General features: G+C 50.8%; 1 protein-coding gene across 1 annotated transcript in view; it reads right to left on the bottom strand.

Moving 5' to 3' along the window:
* Positions 1-433: 433 nt before the first annotated feature.
* The window catches only part of AHNAK (AHNAK nucleoprotein), a 29649-nt gene continuing 8636 nt past the window's right edge, over positions 434-21446 (bottom strand). The window contains exons 2-5 of the mRNA XM_066360543.1: positions 20275-20376; positions 19564-19720; positions 18932-19119; positions 434-18032 (exon numbers count right to left, since the gene is read on the bottom strand). Of these exons, the coding sequence (XP_066216640.1) occupies positions 1245-18032; positions 18932-19119; positions 19564-19720 (17133 nt within the window). The 5' untranslated portion in view covers positions 20275-20376 and the 3' untranslated portion in view covers positions 434-1244. The remainder of the gene's footprint in view (positions 18033-18931; positions 19120-19563; positions 19721-20274; positions 20377-21446) is intronic.

The following is a 21446-nucleotide window of genomic DNA, read 5'->3' as shown; positions in this document are numbered from 1 at the left end:
AGAAGAAACTGAGGCCCAGACAGGGCAGGTAACTAACTTGAGGCCACCCAGCAAAGCTGCAGCCAGGTCAGGATTAGATGGCAGGCCTGCGACCCAGAGCCAGATCCCTTTCTCCACTCCCAACAGGCCATTTTGAAAATTCACCTCTGCATCATTTTACCAATTTAGACCCACTTCTGAACTGTGTATTCATATCTGGGGCAGCAGAGTCGATCAGTGAGTCCTAAGCTTGGGCGGCCAGCGTACCAAGCCGCCCTTGATTTCTCAACAGTGGTGCGGCCAGCCTCCCCGTGAGGATCAGGAAGCCAAGAATTCCTCCCATCGCCCATTAATGAGACCAGTAATGCCACTGGATCGAGTGTGGGCTGTCAGGGCTGTGGTGCAGCCTCCTCGGGTTTCCTCCCCCCAACACACCAGGCAGAGGCACAAGACATCAGGTTAACAAATTTTATTTGCCTTTAACAGCATCAGTTTTCTTACATTCTTAATTAAGTTGCCATTAAAGTGCGGGAAAATTTCTTAATCATGATAACATTTGTTACAAGAAATCAGAACTAATACCAGGAGTATGGTGCCCATGAAGAAAACATTTCTCTTACAATACACAGAATGGAAGCCGCTCCTGTTGAGCTGGTGGGTTGGCCAATTTGCAAACAGTTCCTAAATCCCTCTCACCATGAGCACCACACTGGCTGGGACCACCACTCCTGGGGAAAAAAGCAAGGCTAAAGAATTCTGAAGTCACACCCACACGCCCAGCCTGCCGACTCCTCCCGGGCGTGTTTGGATGTTTGCTGTTTGAGGAGATCCACTCTTTGGAGAACTGGAAGTCTCTACTACCCTCTACCCCACCCACCCTTTCTAACAAAAGCCCCCAAAGTCATTACAATGAAAAAGTGGGTTTCCATGACCCCAACACTAACAATGTTCAGTAAAAATGAAGATAATAAACACAAAAGCTTGCATAGTAAACAGGAGCTCTCAGCATTCAATGCAAAAATAAAAATAAAAATGAAATTTTAAGGCAAATACTGTTGACGCCACACGTGGGCTGGACGGAGCACTTTACAACCCTGTAAAGCTCCGGGAGCCGCAGGGCGGCTGGCTCGTCAGCACCTGCCGCTGGCCGAGGCCAGAGCTTTGCACGATTGCTGAGGCTGTCGGTGTGTTTCTCTTTGGAGGTTATATACAAACACACCCAAGGCTGATGTATTTTTATACATATGTATGTACACACAGGCCTGCTACTCTTTCTTTGTGGACACCGCCAGCTCCACCTCGGGAAGCTGGATACCAACCTTAGTCCCACTGTCGTTGCTAGAAGAAGAGGACAGTCGGGACTTCTTAGAGGCCAAGGACACTCCGCTCCCCTGTAACTTGCCTGTCTCATCATCACTTCCAGTCACCTCATAATGACCTTTGCTCTTTGACCCTAATCCACCAAAGGTACCGAATTTCAGCTTCCCGTGCTTTCCTTTGACTTTTCCACCTTCGAGCGACACTTCCCCACCTTCAAACTCCAAAGTCCCGGTTGGGGTAGAAGATGCAGACAGCTCCCGTTCGTCGCTGAAGGAATTGGAGCGGTCCCGTGGCTTCCTGCTTTTAAACAAGGAGAATTTGGCTTTGGGTGAAGAGGCTTCGGCCTCTGCTTCTCCTTCCAAAGAGCCGAGGCTGGCCTTGGAGCTCTTCAGGTCGCCTTTAGACCCTGAAATGGATGCTTCCGGTGAGCTGGTGACGCCGCCTTTCCCTTTAGGTTTGGAAAAATTGAACTTGGGCATTTTGATTTTGGACTTTTTAAGTTTTACGTCGGATTCTTCCCACTCGCCCTCTCCGGCACCAGCCTGGACACTGGCCTCCGTTTTGGGGAAGTTAATATCCACCCCCACTTCTCTGCCAACCAGCTCGCGGCCAGAGGTGAATTTGGGGATCTTCATCTTCGGGAATGTTACTTTTCCAGATCTGCTTTCCAAGTGACCTTGAGGCCCAGACACACTCAGCCCAGGACCCTGGAGTCCAATCTGGGCTCCTTTCACACCTCCTTCTGCCTTTGGTCCTGAGAAATGAAGTCCCCCGGCAGAGGAGACCTGGGGTCCTTTCCACTCAACCCCGGAGCCTTTGACACTCATATGCCCTTCACCCAGGCTGAGATCCGGGGTGCTGACACCCCCTAAAACATCCACACCTCCTTTGATCTTTGGGCCCGTCAAGCTGACACCGAAATCGGACTCGGGAGATGTAAACGAAGGCCCTTTCACACTAATGCCAGGAGCAGTCCCGTGGACCCCCATTCCTGAACCTTTCAGATTGCCTTTGATTTCAGGGCCAGAAATCTGTCCAGTGGGGACTTTCACATTCACACCTTGCAGCTCCACGTCACATCCAGAGGCCTTAATTCCAGGCATCTGGAGGGTCCCTCCCAGGCCTTGACCACTGATGCCGGGAAGACCTCCTCCACCAGAGGGACCCTTTATCTCACCAAGGCCCCCGAAGCTCCCTTTTACTTTTGGTCCTTCCACGTTCAAGTCCACGTCAGGTGCTGAGATCTGAGGGCCCGAGAGCTGAGGCCCTTTCAAGTGGAAGCCTCCGAGGTTCACATCCATGTCTGGCCCCTTTAATTCTCCAGTAACCTGTGGCCCCTTGACATTAATGTCCAAGTCAGACCCTGGAGCGGAGATGCCGAACTGGGGCAGTTTCATTTGAGGAAGTTTAATACCACCTCCAGGTGCCTCCAAGCTTAGATCAGGGGCACCTACTGATACTTTAGGGCATTTGATGTCACCAGAGACAGCCAGGTCTCCCTTAAGACTTGGTCCTTTCAAGTTCAAGGCGAGGTCAGGTCCAGAGACTTTGGGCATAGAGAGGTTCACGGAAGGCAAGTCCACTTTTGGCCCCTGCAGAGACACCTCAGGCCCTTCGAGCTTAACATCTGGTGCGCTCAAGCCTCCTTCTAGCGAGGGCAGCTGGGCGTGGATTTCGGCTCCTCCACCCTCCATTTTCACACCAGGGACGCCAATCTTGGGCATTGAGAACTTGGGGAACTTGATTTTCGATTCTGGACCTTGCAGATCTATGTCTGGTCCTTCCAGTCCCACACTGGGGATGTCACCTTTTATCTTTGGTCCTTTCAAGTTAATGTTGACATCAGGGATGGAGACTTGAGGGGCAGAAATGCCAAAGGACGCTGTTTTCACTTTAGCATCTGGGCCTTCAATGCTGATGTCAGGTGCATTTAAGTTTGCCTGCACCTTGGGGCCTTTCAAGTCCCCCTCTATTTTAGGCCCTGAGACATCCACACCTGGCACCTTGAACTTGGGGGCCTTCAGCTTGACATCAGGACCTTCCATGTTAATCCCTGGTGAAGAAATATCCAGGTCATGGGCCTGGAATTCACCCTCCATTTTGGGACTAGGGAGGGAGGCTTCAGCTTTAAACTTCGGTGATTTAATGTCAAATTCTACATCTGGGAAGTACATTTTTCCAAACATAGTTTTCTTGGTTTTAGGAGATTTCACATCAGCTTTGAGTGTGGCATCAGGCCCCGCAACATTGATGTCCACATCAGGGGCCTTGAGACTGGCATCCATCTCACCTCCAGGAACATTCAAGTCAAATCCTTGTTTCTTGGCCTTAATTTTGGGACCACTCATGTGAATTTTAGGCATTTTAAACTTGCTCTTCTTGCCCTTGCCGCCAATGTCAGGAGTCTCAATGTTCAGCTCTGCCTCAGGAACAGTCACATCAACCGTAGGTGACTTGAAGTCAGCTTTGGGGCTTTTTGTCCCAAATCCAAATTTGGGTTTCTTAAATTTGGGAATTTTAACATCTGGCCCCTCAAGGTTAACATCTGGGCTCTCCAGGTGTACATCTAAATTTGGAGCTTCTAGATCAACTTTGGGCCCCTTAAAGTCCAGTTCACCACCTTCTAATTTGGGACCAGAAATTCCAATTTTGGGTGCCTTGAGATGCAAATCAACATCAGGAGCAGTTACTTTAGGCGCAGATATATCCAGTGATGGCATCTTCAAATTTGGGCCACTGAGTTTGGCATCAGGGCCTTTGAAATCCAGATCTGGACCTTTAAAGTCTACTTCTGGGCCTTTGAAAGTACCTTCAATTTTAGGGACAGATACATCAAAATCTCCTTTGACTCTGGGTCCTTTCAAATCTAGGTCAACATCAGGCATGGAGATTTTGGGAGCTTTGATATTTATCTCAGGCATCTTGAACTTGGGGCCCTTCAGTTTTGCATCGGGACCTTCGACATTCACATCTGGAACATCAATGCCCACCTTAAGTCCTGAGACATCAATGTCAGCCTTGGGCAGGTTCACATCTACCTCTGGGCCCTCTCCTTTGAAGCCAGGCATGCTGAACTTAGGCATTTTCACCTTGGGCATCTTCAGGTGCCAGTCTGGGCCATGAACGTCCACATCTGGGGCATCAATGTCCACTTTGGGGCCAGAAATATCAATGTCGGCCTTGGGCAGGTTTACATCCACTTCTGGGCCTTCTCCTTTGAAGCCGGGCATGCTGAACTTGGGCATTTTCACCTTGGGCATCTTCAGGTGCCAGTCTGGGCCGTGAACGTCCACATCTGGGACATCAACATCCACTTTGGGCCCTTTGATGTCAATTCCAGGGCCCCTGAGGTCACCTTTCACCTCAGGCAGGGAAACGTCCACATCGCCCCTCATTTTAGGGCCCTTCAGGTTCAGATCAAGATCAGGCATGGAGATCTTAGGAGCTTTGATGTTCATCTCTGGCATTTTGAACTTGGGGCCCTTTAATTTTGCATCTGGGCCTTCAATATTCACATCTGGAATATCAACGTCCACTTTGGGGCCTCTGATGTCAACTTCAGGCCCCTTGAGGTCACCTTCCACTTTGGGCAGAGAAACGTCCACATCACCCTTTACTTTGGGACCCTTCAGATTCAGGTCAACTTCAGGCATGGAGACCTTGGGAGCCTTGAGATGCAGGTCAGGCATTTTAAACTTGGGGCCCTTCAGTTTCCCTTCTGGGCCATGAATGTCGATGTCAGGAGTGTCAATGTCCAACTTAGGGCCTTTAACATCCACTTTGGAGCCTTTCAGATCGCCCTCCAGTTTAGGAATGGAAACGTCCAAACCTCCTTTTACTTTAGGGCCTTTCAAGTTCAAATCAATGTCACTCATGGAGATTTGTGGGGTTTTGAAATGCACATCAGGCATCTTAAATTTGGGGCCTCTGAGTTTCCCTTCAGGCCCCTCAATGTCCACCTCTGGCCCTTTCAGACCACCCTCCACCTTCGGCAGTGAGAGGTCCACGTCACCCTTTGCCTTTGGCCCTTTCAGGTGTAAGTCAAAGTCGGGCATGGAGATCTTAGGGGCTTTAATGTGCATCTCCGGCATCTTAAATTTGGACCCCTTCAATTTGCCTTCTGGACCTTCAATATTGATGTCAGGAGTATCAATGTCCAATTGGGGTGGCTTTATGTCGATTTCAGGGCCTCTGAAGTCACCTTCCACTTTGGGCAGAGAGACGTCCACATCACCCTTCATTTTAGGGCCTTTCAGATTAAAGTCAAGGTCAGGCATGGAGATCTTGGGGGCTTTGATGTTCATCTCGGGCATCTTGAACTTCGGACCTTTCAACTTTCCTTCAGGTCCTTCAATATTCACATCTGGGGCATCAATGTCCACTTTGGGGCCAGAAATATCAATGTCGGCCTTGGGCAGGTTTACATCCACTTCTGGGCCCTCTCCTTTGAAGCCGGGCATGCTGAACTTGGGCATTTTCACCTTGGGCATCTTCAGGTGCCAGTCTGGGCCGTGAACGTCCACATCTGGGACATCAACATCCACTTTGGGCCCTTTGATGTCAATTCCAGGGCCCCTGAGGTCACCTTCCACCTTAGGCAGGGACACATCCACATCGCCCTTTACTTTAGGACCTTTCAGGTTTAAGTCAATGTCAGGCATGGAGATCTTAGGAGCTTTGATGTTCACCTCAGGCATCTTGAATTTGGGGCCCTTCAGTTTCGCATCTGGACCTTCAATATTCACATCTGGAACGTCAATATCAGCTTTGGGCAGGTTGACATCTATTTCTGGGCCCTCTCCTTTGAAGCCGGGCATGCTGAACTTGGGCATTTTCACCTTAGGCATCTTCAGGTGCCAGTCTGGGCCATGAACATCCACATCTGGGACATCAACGTCCACTTTGGGGCCTTTGATGTCAACTTCAGGCCCCTTGAGGTCACCTTCCACTTTGGGCAGAGAAACATCTACATCACCCTTTACTTTGGGACCCTTCAGATTCAGGTCAACTTCAGGCATGGAGACCTTGGGAGCCTTGAGATGCAGGTCAGGCATTTTAAACTTGGGGCCCTTCAGTTTCCCTTGTGGGCCATGAATGTCAATGTCAGGAGTATCTATGTCCACCCTGGGTCCTGAGATGTCAACGTCAGCCTTTGGCAAATTCACATCCACATCCGGGCCCTCTCCTTTGAAGCCGGGCATGCTGAACTTGGGCATTTTCACTTTGGGCATCTTCAAGTGCCAGTCTGGACCATGAACATCCACATCTGGGACATCGATGTCCACTTTGGGGCCTTTAATGTCAACTTCAGGCCCCTTGAGGTCACCTTCCACCTTAGGCAGAGAAACGTCCACATCACCTTTCATCTTAGGACCTTTCAGATGCAAATCGAAGTCAGGCATGGAGATCTTGGGAGCTTTGATGTTCATCTCGGGCATCTTGAATTTGGGGCCCTTCAATTTTGCATCTGGACCTTCGATATTCACACCAGGACATTCAAGGTCCACTTTGGGGCCTGAGACATCAATGTCAGCCTTGGGCAGGTTCACATCCACTTCCGGTCCCTCTCCTTTGAAGCCGGGCATGCTGAACTTGGGCATTTTCACCTTAGGCATCTTCAGGTGCCAGTCTGGGCCATGAACATCCAGATCTGGTGCATCAATGTCCACCTTGGGGCCCTTTATGTCAACTTCAGGGCCTTTCAGGTCACCTTCCACCTTAGGCAGAGAAACGTCCACATCACCTTTCAATTTAGGACTTTTCAGGTGCAAATCGAAGTCCGGCATGGAGATCTTGGGAGCTTTGATATTCATCTCAGGCATCTTGAATTTCGGACCTTTCAACTTTCCTTCTGGTCCTTCAATATTAATGTCAGGGCCCTCAATGTCCACCTTGGGTCCTGAGACATCGATGTCAGCCTTGGGCAGGTTCACATCCACTTCAGGGCCCTCTCCTTTGAAGCCAGGCATGCTGAACTTGGGCATTTTCACCTTGGGCATCTTCAGGTGCCAGTCTGGGCCATGGGTATCCACAGCAGGGGCATTAATATCCAATTTTGGACCTTTGATGTCGATTTCAGGGCCTTTCAGATCCCCTTCAATCTTGGGAAGGGAAGTATCCACATCCCCCTTCACTTTGGGGCCCTTCAGGTTTAAATCAATGTCAGGCATAGAGATCTTGGGTGCCTTTAGGTGCATCTCTGGCATCTTGAATTTGGGGCCCTTCAATTTCCCTTCTGGGCCTTCAATGTTAATATCAGGAGTGTCAATGTCCACTTTGGGGCCCCTGATGTCCACCTCAGGGCCCTTTAGGTCACCTTCCACTTTTGGCAAAGACATGTCCACATCGCCCTTCATTTTGGGACCCTTCAGGTTCAGATCTAAGTCTGGCATGGAGATTTTGGGAGCTTTGATGTTCATTTCAGGCATCTTGAATTTGGGGCCCTTCAGTTTTGCATCTGGACCTTCGATATTCACATCTGGAATGTCAATGTCAGCCTTGGGCAGGTTCACATCTACCTCTGGGCCCTCTCCTTTGAAGCCGGGCATGCTGAACTTGGGCATTTTCACCTTGGGCATCTTCAGGTGCCAGTCTGGGCCATGAACATCCACATCAGGAGCGTCAATGTCCACTTTGGGCCCTTTGATATCAACCCCTGGCCCTTTCAGATCTGCATCCACTTTGGGCAGAGAAACATCCACATTGCCTTTCACCTTGGGGCCCTTCAGGTTTAAATCAATGTCAGGCATGGAGATCTTGGGAGCTTTGATATTCAAGTCAGGCATCTTGAGTTTGGGACCTTTTAAGCCTCCTTCTAGACCTTCCACATTGATTTCTGGGCCCTCAATGTCCACTCTGGGTGCCTCTATGTTGATATCTCCTTTTGGCAGGTCCACAGCCATATCTGGCCCTTCTGCTCTTATGCCAGGCATGCCAAACTTGGGCATTTTCATTTTGGGCATTTTTAAATTCCAGTCTGGGCCATGTACATCCACATCAGGTGCATCAAGATGAACTTCTGGTGCCTTAATATCCACTTGGGGTCCTTTAAAGTCACCTTCTAAATTAGGACCTGCAACATCTAAGTCTCCTTTGACTTTAGGACCTTTCAGATTTAACTCCACATCAGGCATAGCAACTTTAGGAGATGAAATACTCAGGAAAGGCATTTTGAACTTGGATCCTTTTACTTTTCCTTGGACCTCAACATCGGGAGCATTGATATCAACTTTTGGGCCTGTCACATCAATATCTGGCTTTTTAACTTTAACATCCACCTCAGGTGTCTGAACTTTAGAACCCGAAAAATTAAATTTGGGAAGCTTAAAACGAGATTTCTTTGACTTGCCTTCAATGTTGAGCTTAGGACCAGAAATATCCACTTCTGGGCCCTTTACATCCAACTTGGGAGCTTTAATATCACCTTCAAATTTGGGCCCAGAAACATCAACATCTCCCTTAAGCTTTGAGCCTTTCAAATTGAGGTCAATTTCAGGCATGGAGATCTTGGGCATATTTACATGCATGTCAGGCATCTTCAGTTTTGGGCCTTTTAACTTGCCTTCAGGGCCATGAATGTCAATATCTGGAGCATCTAAATCTATCTTTGGGCCTCTGATGTCCAGAGCAGGCCCTTTCAAATCACCTTCCATTTTAGGGCCTTTAAGATTAAGGTCCAAATCTGGCATTGTTATCTTAGGAGCTTTGATGTTCATCTCTGGCATCTTGAACTTGGGGCCCTTCAGTTTTGCATCTGGACATTCAATATTCACATCTGGAACGTCAATGTCCACTTTGGGTCCTGAGACATTAATATCAGCTTTGGGCAGGTTCACATCCACTTCTGGGCCTTCTCCTTTGAAGCCAGGCATGCTGAACTTGGGCATTTTCATCTTGGGCATCTTCAGGTGCCAGTCTGGGCCACGAACGTCCACATCTGGGACATCAACGTCCACTTTGGGGCCTTTAATATCCACTTCAGGAACTTTAATCTCACCTTCCACTTTTGGTAAAGAAACATCCACATCCCCCTTCACTTTGGGTCCTTTCAGGTTAAGATCAAGGTCAGGCATGGAGATCTTGGGAGCTTTGATGTTCATCTCTGGCATCTTGAACTTTGGACTTTTCCACTTTCCCTCAGGTCCTTCAATGTTAACATCAGGAACTTCAATGTCCACCTTGGGTCCTGAGATGTCCATGTCGGCCTTGGGCAGGTTCACATCCACTTCTGGGCCCTCTCCTCTGAAGCCGGGCATGCTGAACTTGGGCATTTTCACTTTGGGCATCTTCAGGTGCCAGTCTGGACCATGAACATCCACATCAGGGGCATCGATGTCCAATTTGGGGCCTTTGATGTCAACTTCAGGCCCCTTGAGGTCACCTTCCACCTTAGGCAGAGAAACGTCCACATCACCTTTCATCTTAGGACCTTTCAGATGCAAATCAAAGTCAGGCATGGAGATCTTGGGAGCTTTGATGTTCATCTCGGGCATCTTGAACTTCGGACCTTTCAACTTTCCTTCTGGTCCTTCAATACTAACGTCAGGGCCCTCAATGTCCACCTTGGGCCCAGTAACACCGATGTCAGCTTTGGGCAAGTTCATGTCTACTTCTGGGCCCTCTCCTTTGAAGCCGGGCATGCTGAACTTGGGCATTTTCATCTTAGGCATCTTCAAATGCCAGTCTGGACCATGAACATCCACATCTGGAACATCAATGTCCACTTTGGGACCTCTGAGATCAACTTCAGGACCTTTCAAATCTCCTTCGATCTTGGGACCTGTGAGATCTACATCTCCTTTTATTTTCGGACCTGTTAGATTAATATCTGGCATGGATATCTTTGGAGTCTTAAAATGCATTTCTGGCATCTTGAACTTTGGACTTTTCCACTTTCCCTCAGGTCCTTCAATGCTAACATCAGGCCCTTCGATGTCCACCTTGGGTCCTGAGATGTCCATGTCGGCCTTGGGCAGGTTCACATCCACCTCCGGGCCCTCTCCTTTGAAGCCGGGCATGCTGATCTTAGGCATTTTTATCTTGGGCATCTTCAGATGCCAGTCTGGGCCTTGAACATCCACATCTGGTGCATCGATGTTCACTTTGGGGCCTTTGATATCAACTTCAGGCCCTTCAACTTTAGGCAGAGAAACGTCCACATCACCCTTTACTTTCGGACCCTTCAGATTTAGGTCAAGGTCAGGCATGGAGATCTTGGGGGCTTTGATATTCATCTCTGGCATCTTAAACTTAGGACCTTTCAACTTTCCATCTGGTCCTTCGATGTTAACATCAGGGCCTTCAATGTCCACTCTGGGTGCTGAGACATCAATGTCAGCCTTGGGCAGGTTCACATCCACTTCTGGGCCCTCTGCTTTGAAGCCGGGCATGCTGAACTTGGGCATTTTCATCTTGGGCATCTTCAGGTGCCAGTCTGGACCGTGAACATCTGGGGCATCAATGTCCACTTTGGGGCCCTTTAGTTCACCTTCCACCTTAGGCAGGGAAATGTCTACATCTCCTTTGACCTTAGGACTTTTCAAATGTAAATCTACATCTGGCATGGAAATCTTTGGAGCTTTGATGTTCATCTCTGGCATCTTAAATTTAGGCCCCTTGATTTTTCCCTCTGGACCCTCAATGCTCATATCTGGGCCTTCAATGTCAACTTTCGGTCCTGAGACATCAATGTCGACCTTGGGCAGGTTCACATCCACTTCTGGGCCCTCTGCTTTGAAGCCGGGCATGCTGAACTTGGGCATTTTCATCTTGGGCATCTTCAGGTGCCAGTCTGGGCCTTGAACTTCAGGAGCACTTATGTCTACTTTGGGGCCTTTGACATTTACATCTGGTACTTTAATTTTACCTTCTACTTCAGGCACCGACACATCAGAATCCCCCTTGATTTTTGGTCCTTTCAGATTTAGGTCCACATCAGGCATGGAAATATTTGGGGCTTTGAAATGCATGTCAGGCATCTTGAACTTAGGGCCTTTCAATTTGCTGTCCGGCCCTTCAATGTTGATATCTGGCCCGCTGATGTCACCTTTGAGATCACCTTCCAATTTGGGAACATCTACATCCACTTCTCCCTTGATCTTGGGACTCTTTAAGTGTAGATTAATGTCTGGCATGGAGAGTTTGGGAGCTTTAAAATGCATGTCGGGCATCTTAAATTTAGGACTTTTCCATTTGCCATCTGGGCCTTCCACAGCAACATCTGGCATGTCAACATCCAATTTGGGTCCCTTGACATCCAATTCTGGACCCTTTAACTCTCCTTCCATCTTTGGGGCAGAAACATCAACGTCTCCTTTCATTTTAGGCCCCTTTAAATTGAAGTCAACATCAGGCATGGAGATCTTGGGGGCATGAAAGTGCATTTCAGGCATTTTGAACTTAGGACCTTTCAGTTTTCCTTCTGGGCCCTCAATGTTCACATCTGGGACTTCAATGTCTACCTTGGGTCCAGAGATGTCAATATTGGCCTTGGGCAGGTTCACATCCACATCTGGGCCCTCTCCTTTGAAGCCGGGCATGCTGAATTTGGGCATTTTCATCTTGGGCATCTTCAAGTGCCAGTCTGGGCCTTGAACATCCACATCTGGAACATCGATGTCAACCTTGGGCCCTTTGACGTCCACACCTGGCACCTTCATTTCACCTTCAATCCTGGGCACAGACACATCCACATCCCCTTTGACTTTGGGGCCTTTCAAGTGTAAGTCCACATCAGGCATGGAGAGCTTGGGAGCCTTGAAGTGCATGTCTGGCATCTTAAACTTTGGACCCTTAAGCTTCCCTTCTGGGCCCTCAAGGCTCACATCTGGGGCTTCAATGTCCACCCTGGGTCCAGAGATGTCAATGTCAGCCTTGGGCAGGTTCACATCCACCTCCGGGCCCTCTGCTTTGAAGCCGGGCATGCTGAACTTGGGCATTTTCATCTTGGGCATCTTCAGGTGCCAGTCTGGGCCATGAACATCCACATCTGGGACATCAACGTCCACTTTGGGTCCTTTGATGTCTACATCTGGCACTTTCATTTCACCTTCAATCTTGGGCACAGACACATCGACGTCCCCTTTGACTTTGGGGCCTTTCAAGTGTAAGTCCACATCAGGCATGGAGAGCTTGGGGGTCTTGAAGTGCATGTCCGGCATCTTAAACTTGGGGCCCTTCAACTTTGCATCAGGACACTCCAGGTCAACGTCAGGGACTTCCACACCCACACTGGGGCCCTTCAAATCTCCCTCCAATTTGGGCACAGATACATCGACATCCCCTTTGACTTTGGGGCCTTTCAAGTGTAAGTCCACATCAGGCATGGAGAGCTTGGGGGTCTTGAAGTGCATGTCCGGCATCTTAAACTTGGGGCCCTTCAACTTTGCATCAGGACATTCCAGGTCAACGTCAGGGACTTCCACACCCACACTGGGGCCCTTCAAATCTCCCTCCAATTTGGGCACAGACACATCGACATCCCCTTTGACTTTGGGGCCTTTCAAGTGTAAGTCCACATCAGGCATGGAGATTTTGGGGGTCTTGAAGTGCATGTCCGGCATCTTAAACTTGGGGCCCTTCAACTTTGCATCAGGACACTCCAGGTCAACGTCAGGGACTTCCACACCCACACTGGGGCCTTTGATATCAACCTGTGGGCCTCTGAGATCACCTTTCAGTTCTGGCACAGAAGCATCTATCTCTCCTTTGAGTTTGGGTCCCTTCAAATTCAAGTCCACATTTGGCATGGATATCTTAGAAGTTTTGATATTCAATTTAGGCATCTTAAATTTAGAGCCTTTTAATTTTCCTTCTGGTCCCTCAATATCCAAATCAGGAGCATCAATGTCCACTTTGGGTCCAGAAACATTAATGTCCGCCTTTGGCAGGTTCACATCCACTTCCGGGCCCTCTCCTTTGAAGCCAGGCATGTTGAACTTTGGCATTTTCATCTTGGGCATCTTCAGGTGCCAGTCTGGGCCATGAACATTCACATCTGGGACATCAATGTCCACTTTGGGTCCTTTGATGTCTACATCTGGCACCTTCATTTCACCTTCTACCTTGGGAACAGAGACATCCACATCCCCTTTGACTTTGGGGCCTTTCAAGTGTAAGTCCACATCAGGCATGGAGAGCTTGGGGGCTTTGAAGTGCATGTCTGGCATCTTAAACTTGGGGCCTTTCATCTTTCCTTCAGGACATTCAATATCAATATCACCAATGTCCACATCCACCTTAGGAGCTTTCACATCTACTTCAGGAACTTTCAAGTCTCCTTCCACCTTAGGAAGCGAAACATCTACATCGGTTTTCAGCTTAGGGGCTTTCAGATTAAGTCCAACATCAGGCATAGAAATTTTGTGTGTCTGTATATTCATGCTTGGCATTTTGAACTTGGGACCCTTTAGTTTCCCTTCTGGACCTTCAAGAGTCACATCTGGAGCATTAAGGTCAACCTTGGGTCCAGAGACATTAATGTCAGCCTTGGGTAGGTTTACATCCACTTCTGGACCCTCTCCTTTGAAGCCGGGCATGCTGAACTTGGGCATTTTCACTTTGGGCATCTTCAGGTGCCAGTCTGGGCCGTGAACTTCCACATCTGGTGCATTAATGTCCACTTTGGGACTTTTAACGTTAACATCAGGAGCTTTTATCTCTCCTTCTACTTTTGGGACTGTCACATCATAATCTCCTTTCAATTTGGGACCTTTCAAATGCAAACCAACATCTGGCATGTGTATCTTCTGAGGCTTTATATTCATTTCTGGCATCTTAAATTTCGGACCCTTCAGCTTCCCTTCTGGTCCTTCAAGGCTCACATCTGGGGCTTCAATGTCCACCTTGGGTCCTGAGACGTCAATGTCAGCCTTGGGCAGGTTCACATCCACCTCCGGGCCCTCTGCTTTGAAGCCAGGCATGCTGAACTTGGGCATTTTCATCTTGGGCATCTTTAGGTGCCAGTCTGGGCCATGAACATCCACATCTGGAGCACTGATGTCAACTTTGGGCCCCTTAAGGTCAACATCTGGCACTTTTATTTCACCTTCTACATCAGGCAAAGACACATCAGCATCTCCCTTCAGTTTTGGTCCCTTAAGATTCAAATTCATATCAGGCATGGAGATCTTGGGAGCCTTGACATGCATCTCAGGCATCTTGAATTTCGGACCCTTAAGCTTCCCTTCTGGGCCCTCAAGGCTCACCTCTGGAGCGTCAATGTCCACCCTGGGTCCAGAAATGTCAATGCCAGCCTTGGGCAGGTTCACATCCACCTCCGGGCCCTCTGCTTTGAAGCCGGGCATGCTGAACTTGGGCATTTTCATCTTGGGCATCTTCAGGTGCCAGTCTGGGCCTTGAACATCCACATCTGGGACATCAACGTCTACTTTGGGTCCTTTGATGTCTACATCTGGCACTTTCACTTCACCTTCTAACTTGGGAACAGAGACATCCGCATCCCCTTTGACTTTGGGGCCTTTCAAGTGTAAGTCCACATCAGGCATGGAGAGCTTGGGTGCCTTGAAGTGCATGTCTGGCATCTTAAACTTGGGGCCCTTCAGCTTCCCTTCTGGTCCCTCAAGGCTCACATCTGGGGCTTCAACATTAACCTTGGGTCCGGAGATGTCGATGTCAGCCTTGGGCAGGTTCACATCCACATCAGGGCCCTCTGCTTTGAAGCCAGGCATGCTGAACTTGGGCATTTTCATCTTGGGCATCTTCAGGCTCCAGTCCCCACCCTGTACGTCCACATCTGGTGTTTTCATGTCCACTTTGGGGCCTTTGATGTCTACGTCTGGAACTTTCATCTCACCTTCTATTTTTGGTGCAGAAACATCTAGATTTCCTTTCATTTTGGGACCTTTAAGATTTAGGTCTACATCTGGCAGAGTCATCTTAGGAGCTTTGAAGTGCATCTCAGGCATCTTAAACTTGGGGCCCTTCAGCTTCCCTTCTGGTCCCTCAAGGCTCAGATCTGGAGCACTAACATCTACCTTCGGTGCAGAAAGGTCCACATCAGCCTTGGGCAGGTTCACATCCAATTCTGGGCCCTCTGCTTTGAGGCTGGGCATGGTAAACTTGGGCATTTTCATCTTGGGCATCTTTAGGTTCCAATCAGGACCATGAACTTCAGCATCTGGGGCGCTGACGTCTACTTTTGGCCCTTTCAGGTTACCTTCCAGCTTTGGCACGGTGACATCATATTCTCCCTTTACCTTGGGGCCTTTCATATGCAAGTCCACATCCGGCATAGAGATCTTCGGGGCCTTGATGTTCATCTCAGGCATCTTAAACTTGGGACCCTTCAGCTTTCCTTCAGGTCCTTCAATATCCACATCTGGAACTTGATGTCCTGAGATGTCAATGTCAGCCTTAGGCAAATTCACATCCACTTCCGGGCCCTCTGCTTTGAAGCCGGGCATGCTGAACTTGGGCATTTTCATTTTGGGCATCTTCTGGTGCCAGTCTGGGCCGTGAACATCTACATCTGGGATGTCAATGTCCACTTTGGCACTTTTAAGTTCAACATCAGGAACTTTAATCTCACCTTCAACCTTTGGCACTGTGACATCATATTCTCCTTTCACGCTGGGGCCTTTCAAATGTAAGTCCACATCTGGCACAGAGATTTTGGGGGCTTTGATATTCATCTCAGGCATCTTAAATTTGGGTCCTTTCAATTTTCCATCTGGTCCCTCCATTCTGACATCCGGACCACTAACATCGACCTTGGGCCCGGAAATGTCCACATCAGGCCTGGGCAGGTTCACGTCCACATCTGTGCCCTCTGCTTTGAACCCAGGCACACCGAATTTGGGCATTTTCATCTTGGGCATCTTCAGATGCCAGTCTGGACCGTGAACATCCACCTCTGGGGCATCAACATTCATCTGGGGGCCCTTCAGTTCTCCTTCAAGTTTTGGAACCGTTACATCATACTCTCCTTTGGCCTTTGTGCCTTTAACATGTAGTTCAACATCAGGCATGGAGATCTTTGGTGTCTTGACACTCACTTCAGGCAACTTAATATCAGGACCTTTAAGTTTTCCCCCCAGGCCTCCTAGGTTGACATCTGGAGCTTCAATGTTGACCTTGGGCCCTGTAATACTGACATCTCCTTTGGGTAGATTCATGTCTACCTCTGGGCCTTCCCCTCTGACTCCTGGAGGGCTGAACTTGGGCATTTTCATCTTTGGCATTTTCAGGTTCCATTCTGGGCCATGAACTTCCACATCTGGGGCACTGACATCCACTTGAGGGCCTTTGACATCAACTTCAGGGACTTTGACTTTCCCTTCTACTTTTGGGAGTGTGACATCTACACCCCCTTTCACTTTAGGTGCAGCCACATTTAAGTCTACATCTGCCATAGAGATACTGCAGGTTCCTATTTTCCCAGAAGGACCACTCAGCTTGGGTCCTGCCAGGGTCCCCTCTAGGCTGGGTGTCTCTATGTCCACTTTGGAGCCTTTCACTGCCACTTGAGGGCCTTTTACATCACCTTGTACCCCCAGAGCAGAAACCTTAATATCTCCTTTCAGTTTGGAGGACCCAAGGCTCAGATCCACATCCTGCATGGAGATTTTAGGTTTCTGAATAATCATTTCAGGACTCTTAACTTTAGTGCCCTTCATCTTTCCCTCTAGGCCCCCAGGGGCAACCTTGGGCAGGCTGATGTCTGCAGAGATCCCAGGCAGAGTCACTTCACCCGTGGGGAGTGTCGTATCAATTCCAGCTCCCTCTCCCTTAGAACCTGATACAGAGAATTTAGGGACTTTCATCTTGGGCATATTTAGTTTGCCTCCAGGCCCATGAATATCAATATCAGGGCCTTGAACTTCCACACTGGGGCCAGTGATATCCCCCTTGATTTTGGGAGCAGAGATGTCCACCCCTGTGCTCCCCTGCAGCTTGGCACCTTTCAAGCCTAAGTCTCCCTCAAGTGATGGGCCAGTAATGTGGGGGCCCTTCAGCTTCCCCTCAACATTGGCACAGGGAGTACTGACTTCTAGATGAGGCGTCTGGATGTTGCCACCAATGGTCACGCCTGGCTTGCTGCCCTTGTGCCCCACAGAGAACTCAGGTGCAGAAACACTCAAGTCTGCCTCTGGTACCTGGCCCTCAAGCCCTGTTGAGACACCAAATTTTGGCACCTTCATGGCGGGAATTTTAATTTTCCCATCACTGTTACTCTCAAGAGATGGGCCCTGCACTTCTACTGCCCCACCCCCAGGAGAAGATAAAATGCCCAGTCCTGCCCCTTGGCCACCCAAGTCCAAGCCCTTCGCACTGACATTGACATCCGGGCTTCCCACCTTTATTCCAGGTATGGTGACCTGGAGTTTCGAGTGGCCAGCACCCTGGAGCTCTGGACCCGAAGTGGAAATGGAGCCTGCTCGAATGCCCACAGCAGAGCCTGTGGTTGGAGACATTGCCCCCGAGCCCGAGGGCAGTCTGATCACTGTCTTCCCAGACTGGTTCTCCACATCCACAGTGGATATTTCAGTCAGTTCGTGCCGTGGAATCTTGATCTTGAACTCAGGGCTGTTGATGTCAATGTCCTTGGCTCCTTCCGGGCCCGTCACATCCACAGTGTAGGCTGTGACCCTTCTAGTCACAGTGATGGTGCGGCTCTGGGTCTCCCCAAGGTCCCCTTCCACTCCGTCCTCCGACTTCAGCCGAGGTTTGATCTTCGTGGTGTAGATGCGCTGGTACTCCTCATCATCCCCGCTCTGCAGAGAGACACGCCCAGCAGAGGTTGCAGCAGAGTCTGCCTGAGGTACAGACACCTGGCCGCAGCTCAGCCTGTTTCCCAAAGAAGCTGGGACCTTAACAGAGGTCCAGGGAGCCTCCTGGGATGGAGCACAGAGGGCTGACAAAAGGGGCCGACAGCCACATCACAGGAGGAAAACAAATTACTCGGGGACACTCCCGTAAGCAAAAGCCATGGGGCAAAGAGGGGTGTGTAGCTCCTGGACTACAACGTCTAGGAGAAGGATTTAAAATCAATTCTACACTCAGGTCGACTGGTCAAGTACCAGGGATGCCTCCGGGCAACCAACTCTGCACCGACTTGACCCTAAGGCTCTGGACTCTCAAATCCCTGGCGTGGTTGTTTAAGTGGGTGGAGGATCCTGCAAGGACCCCCGGGTTGAGAGAGGCTGTGCTTAGGCAAACCCTTTCCCCTGAGCACCCATTATTTGTTACACAGACAAGCCATCAGAAGGAGCAGGGGCACGCCCCTCAGGCACTGCGCAGCTGCCCGGCTCACAGATGAGTCCAGGCCTCCGAAAGTAGAAGAGTGTTCTGTGAGGCAGGGCTGGGCCCCTGGGCAATCGTGCCAAAGATTCCAGCCAAGCAGCCGACCTTCCTCCTGGCAGCTGGGACCAGACAGCACGAGTCGGTTCCCACACTGTGGCACTCCGAAGAGCCTGACTTTTAGGGGCAGCAGCCACATGCCACATGTGAATAGGAACAAGCAGGCTGACTCAACAGAGAGTGCAGAGGGGTGACATTAGGAGTGGAAATGACAAGAGAGGCCCACTAGGCAGAAGAAGGCTCAACAAGTGGGGCCAGCAGGTCAGCGTGGCCAGGGGAGGTCAGGACGCAGACAGGCGGGCAAGGCACTCACCAGAACCACTTCGGAGCTGTGGGAGCTGAAGACTTCGTGGGTCCAGGTCTGGCCGGGCTCAGGGGAGCGGTCCCCCTTACGGTGCAGCTTCAGACCCACCGTGTGGTGCCCCATGGTGCTCAGCAGCTGCGTCACCTCGCCTGACTGCAGGTTGTCAAAGTAGATGGTGGCACCCACAATCTGGTCCCCTGAGCAGGGAGGAACAAGAAGCAGGTCTCATGGAAAAATCACACAAACACTGCGTGCTCGGCACTCGAACTGGCTCGTATTTAATGCACGTCACGACCACTCTGCAAAGCAGGTATGAGAATACGCACTGCGCAGATGGAAAAACCGAGGCTTAGGCAGACAGGTCAACGCATTTGCCCAAAGTGTAAGAGCTTTGGAATCAAAACTGAGGACTGTGTCTCCACCCCACCCCCACATGACCTGACCACCTTCCTCAAGGACTGTGAGCAAGTGACAGATGCAGAGAGTGCGGGGGACAGGAGGCTGGGGTGCTGACCATCCCGATGGCGCTGGGACCTGGCCGTCCCCAGTCACATGCCCACTTCTGCCGGCTCCCTGTCCTTCCCTCCATCAGCCGTACCCACCCCACCCCAGCACCCAGCCCGCACCCTGAGGTGACTCACCCTCCTTGACCACCCCAGTGCGGGCCGCAGGGGAATTCTGCATGACCTCCTGCACGTAGACGCCGTCGTCCCTCTGGGCAATGGTCAGCCCGTGGGAGCCACTGCCCTGCCAGTTGGGCAGCAGCAGCTCCCGGGTTGTCTCCTCTTCCTTCTCCATCTGGGACAAGGGAAGGGGATGAGCTGAAGACGCTGGCCACAGGGCGTCTGGCCAGGAACGAGAGGCCAGGGATCCTGGGTGCAGTGACCTCCCGGGGAGAGGCACGCCATCTCCCAGGTGGCTGCTTCCACGCCGCAGATACTCCAAGGCGCAGCAGACAAGGTGGGAAGCGGACAGTGTATGCAAGTGGCCTTGGAGGTCACCAGCCCCTCGTCGCTCCCACTGAAGCCCTGCCTCCCGATGTCACCCAGGGGTTTCCACCCTCTCCTCCCATTACCTCCACATCTATCACCCTCCCTTCTATTGACCTTTTATTTTTCCCATTGATTTGAGAGAGGAAGGGAGGGAGAAAGGGAGGAAGAGAGGGAGGGAGGGAAGGAGAGAGGGAGGGAGGGAGGGAGGGAGGGAGGGAGGGAGGCATCAAATTGTTCAATTTAGTTGTGCACTCATTGGTTGCTTCTCACATATGCCCTGACGGGATCACACCCGCGACCCTGGTATGCCAGGATGACACTCTACCCACTGAGCGATCCGGCCAGGGCCCCCCTACTGACCTTTTGCAGGACTCGGTTCAGGAGCGAATGCCTTGCCAGGAGCCCGCCCCTCCTTCCTGTCCTCTCTTCAGTCTCTCTTGTGGGGAATCGCGGTCACACGGCCTAGGGAAAAGTCACAACGATATGTGCACTTAACAACTGCTTGTTCGAACCCGAACAGTGGCCATGCCAGCAGTAGCTGGACGTCCTGTTCCCCAGGCCAGACCAAAACCCCAACGCTCACGGTCTTCAACTCCATTTCAGACATGGCTCTCCAGCCGGGAGGCATGGGAGGGGGGTGCAGAGGAGGCCAGACTCAGTCAGACCCAGGCTCTACATCCTCCCAGCGGGTGACCCTGGCCGGGTCACTCATCTTCCCTGAACCTCCATTTCCTCATCTGTGAAAACGGAGACGATACAGGCCCCCCGTGTGGACTGAGGGAGAGAGCGAGCATGCATGACAAGCTCCGGTGCCCAGTAGCCACGCGACACACACGTCCCCATTAGGACCTTGACGCCAGCTTCGGGAGGGAGATGTTACTGTCCCCAACCTACAGACGGAAAGGCTGACATTCAAAGGCCAATGTGCCCCGGGTCCACAAAAAAGGAAGCGACCGTGCCTGGGCTGGGACCCAAATCTGTACCTCTCTCACCCACACCCTGTCACGTCACGTCTGCAACTTTAACACAGCAAGATTCCTCAGGGGACAGATACTCCTCGGTGTCTCCCTCACTGGTGGCAACTGGCAGGCCTGCAAGCAGGGATGGTGCCGACAGTGACTCCAGGTTACCCCGTCTAACTCAGTCCTCGAGCCCCGGGGGACCCACGCCAGCTGGGAGCTCCACCAGCCCTGTGTCAGGCAGCAGCTGAACAAAGGAAGCCCCAGCCTAGGTCTCTGGGTGCAGCCGCGGCCTGCAGCCACCCACACAAAATGGCGGGGCAGCATCATCTAGAAGCTTGTCTGTGAAACTGAGGGGGATGCTGGAAATCCTGGAGCACCCGCCCCACACCCCGCCCTAAAGCTGTTTACATGCGGAACTCGGTCAACCCATCAATAAATGTGTGCAAACTGATCCCCTCCTGTGCGTGTCACAGTGTACCGGCCTCTGCTGAGCAAACAAGCGAGGGACACGCAGCTCAGCTCGGCGCTGAATTACACGCTGCGTTGGACTGTCACCTAACTTCCCTCCTG

This window comes from Saccopteryx leptura, chromosome 1, assembly GCF_036850995.1.
Source record: "Saccopteryx leptura isolate mSacLep1 chromosome 1, mSacLep1_pri_phased_curated, whole genome shotgun sequence".
Lineage (NCBI taxonomy): Eukaryota > Metazoa > Chordata > Mammalia > Chiroptera > Emballonuridae > Saccopteryx > Saccopteryx leptura.
The sequence above is the reverse complement of the archived record's forward strand: the minus strand, read 5'-3'. Positions and strand labels throughout refer to the sequence as shown.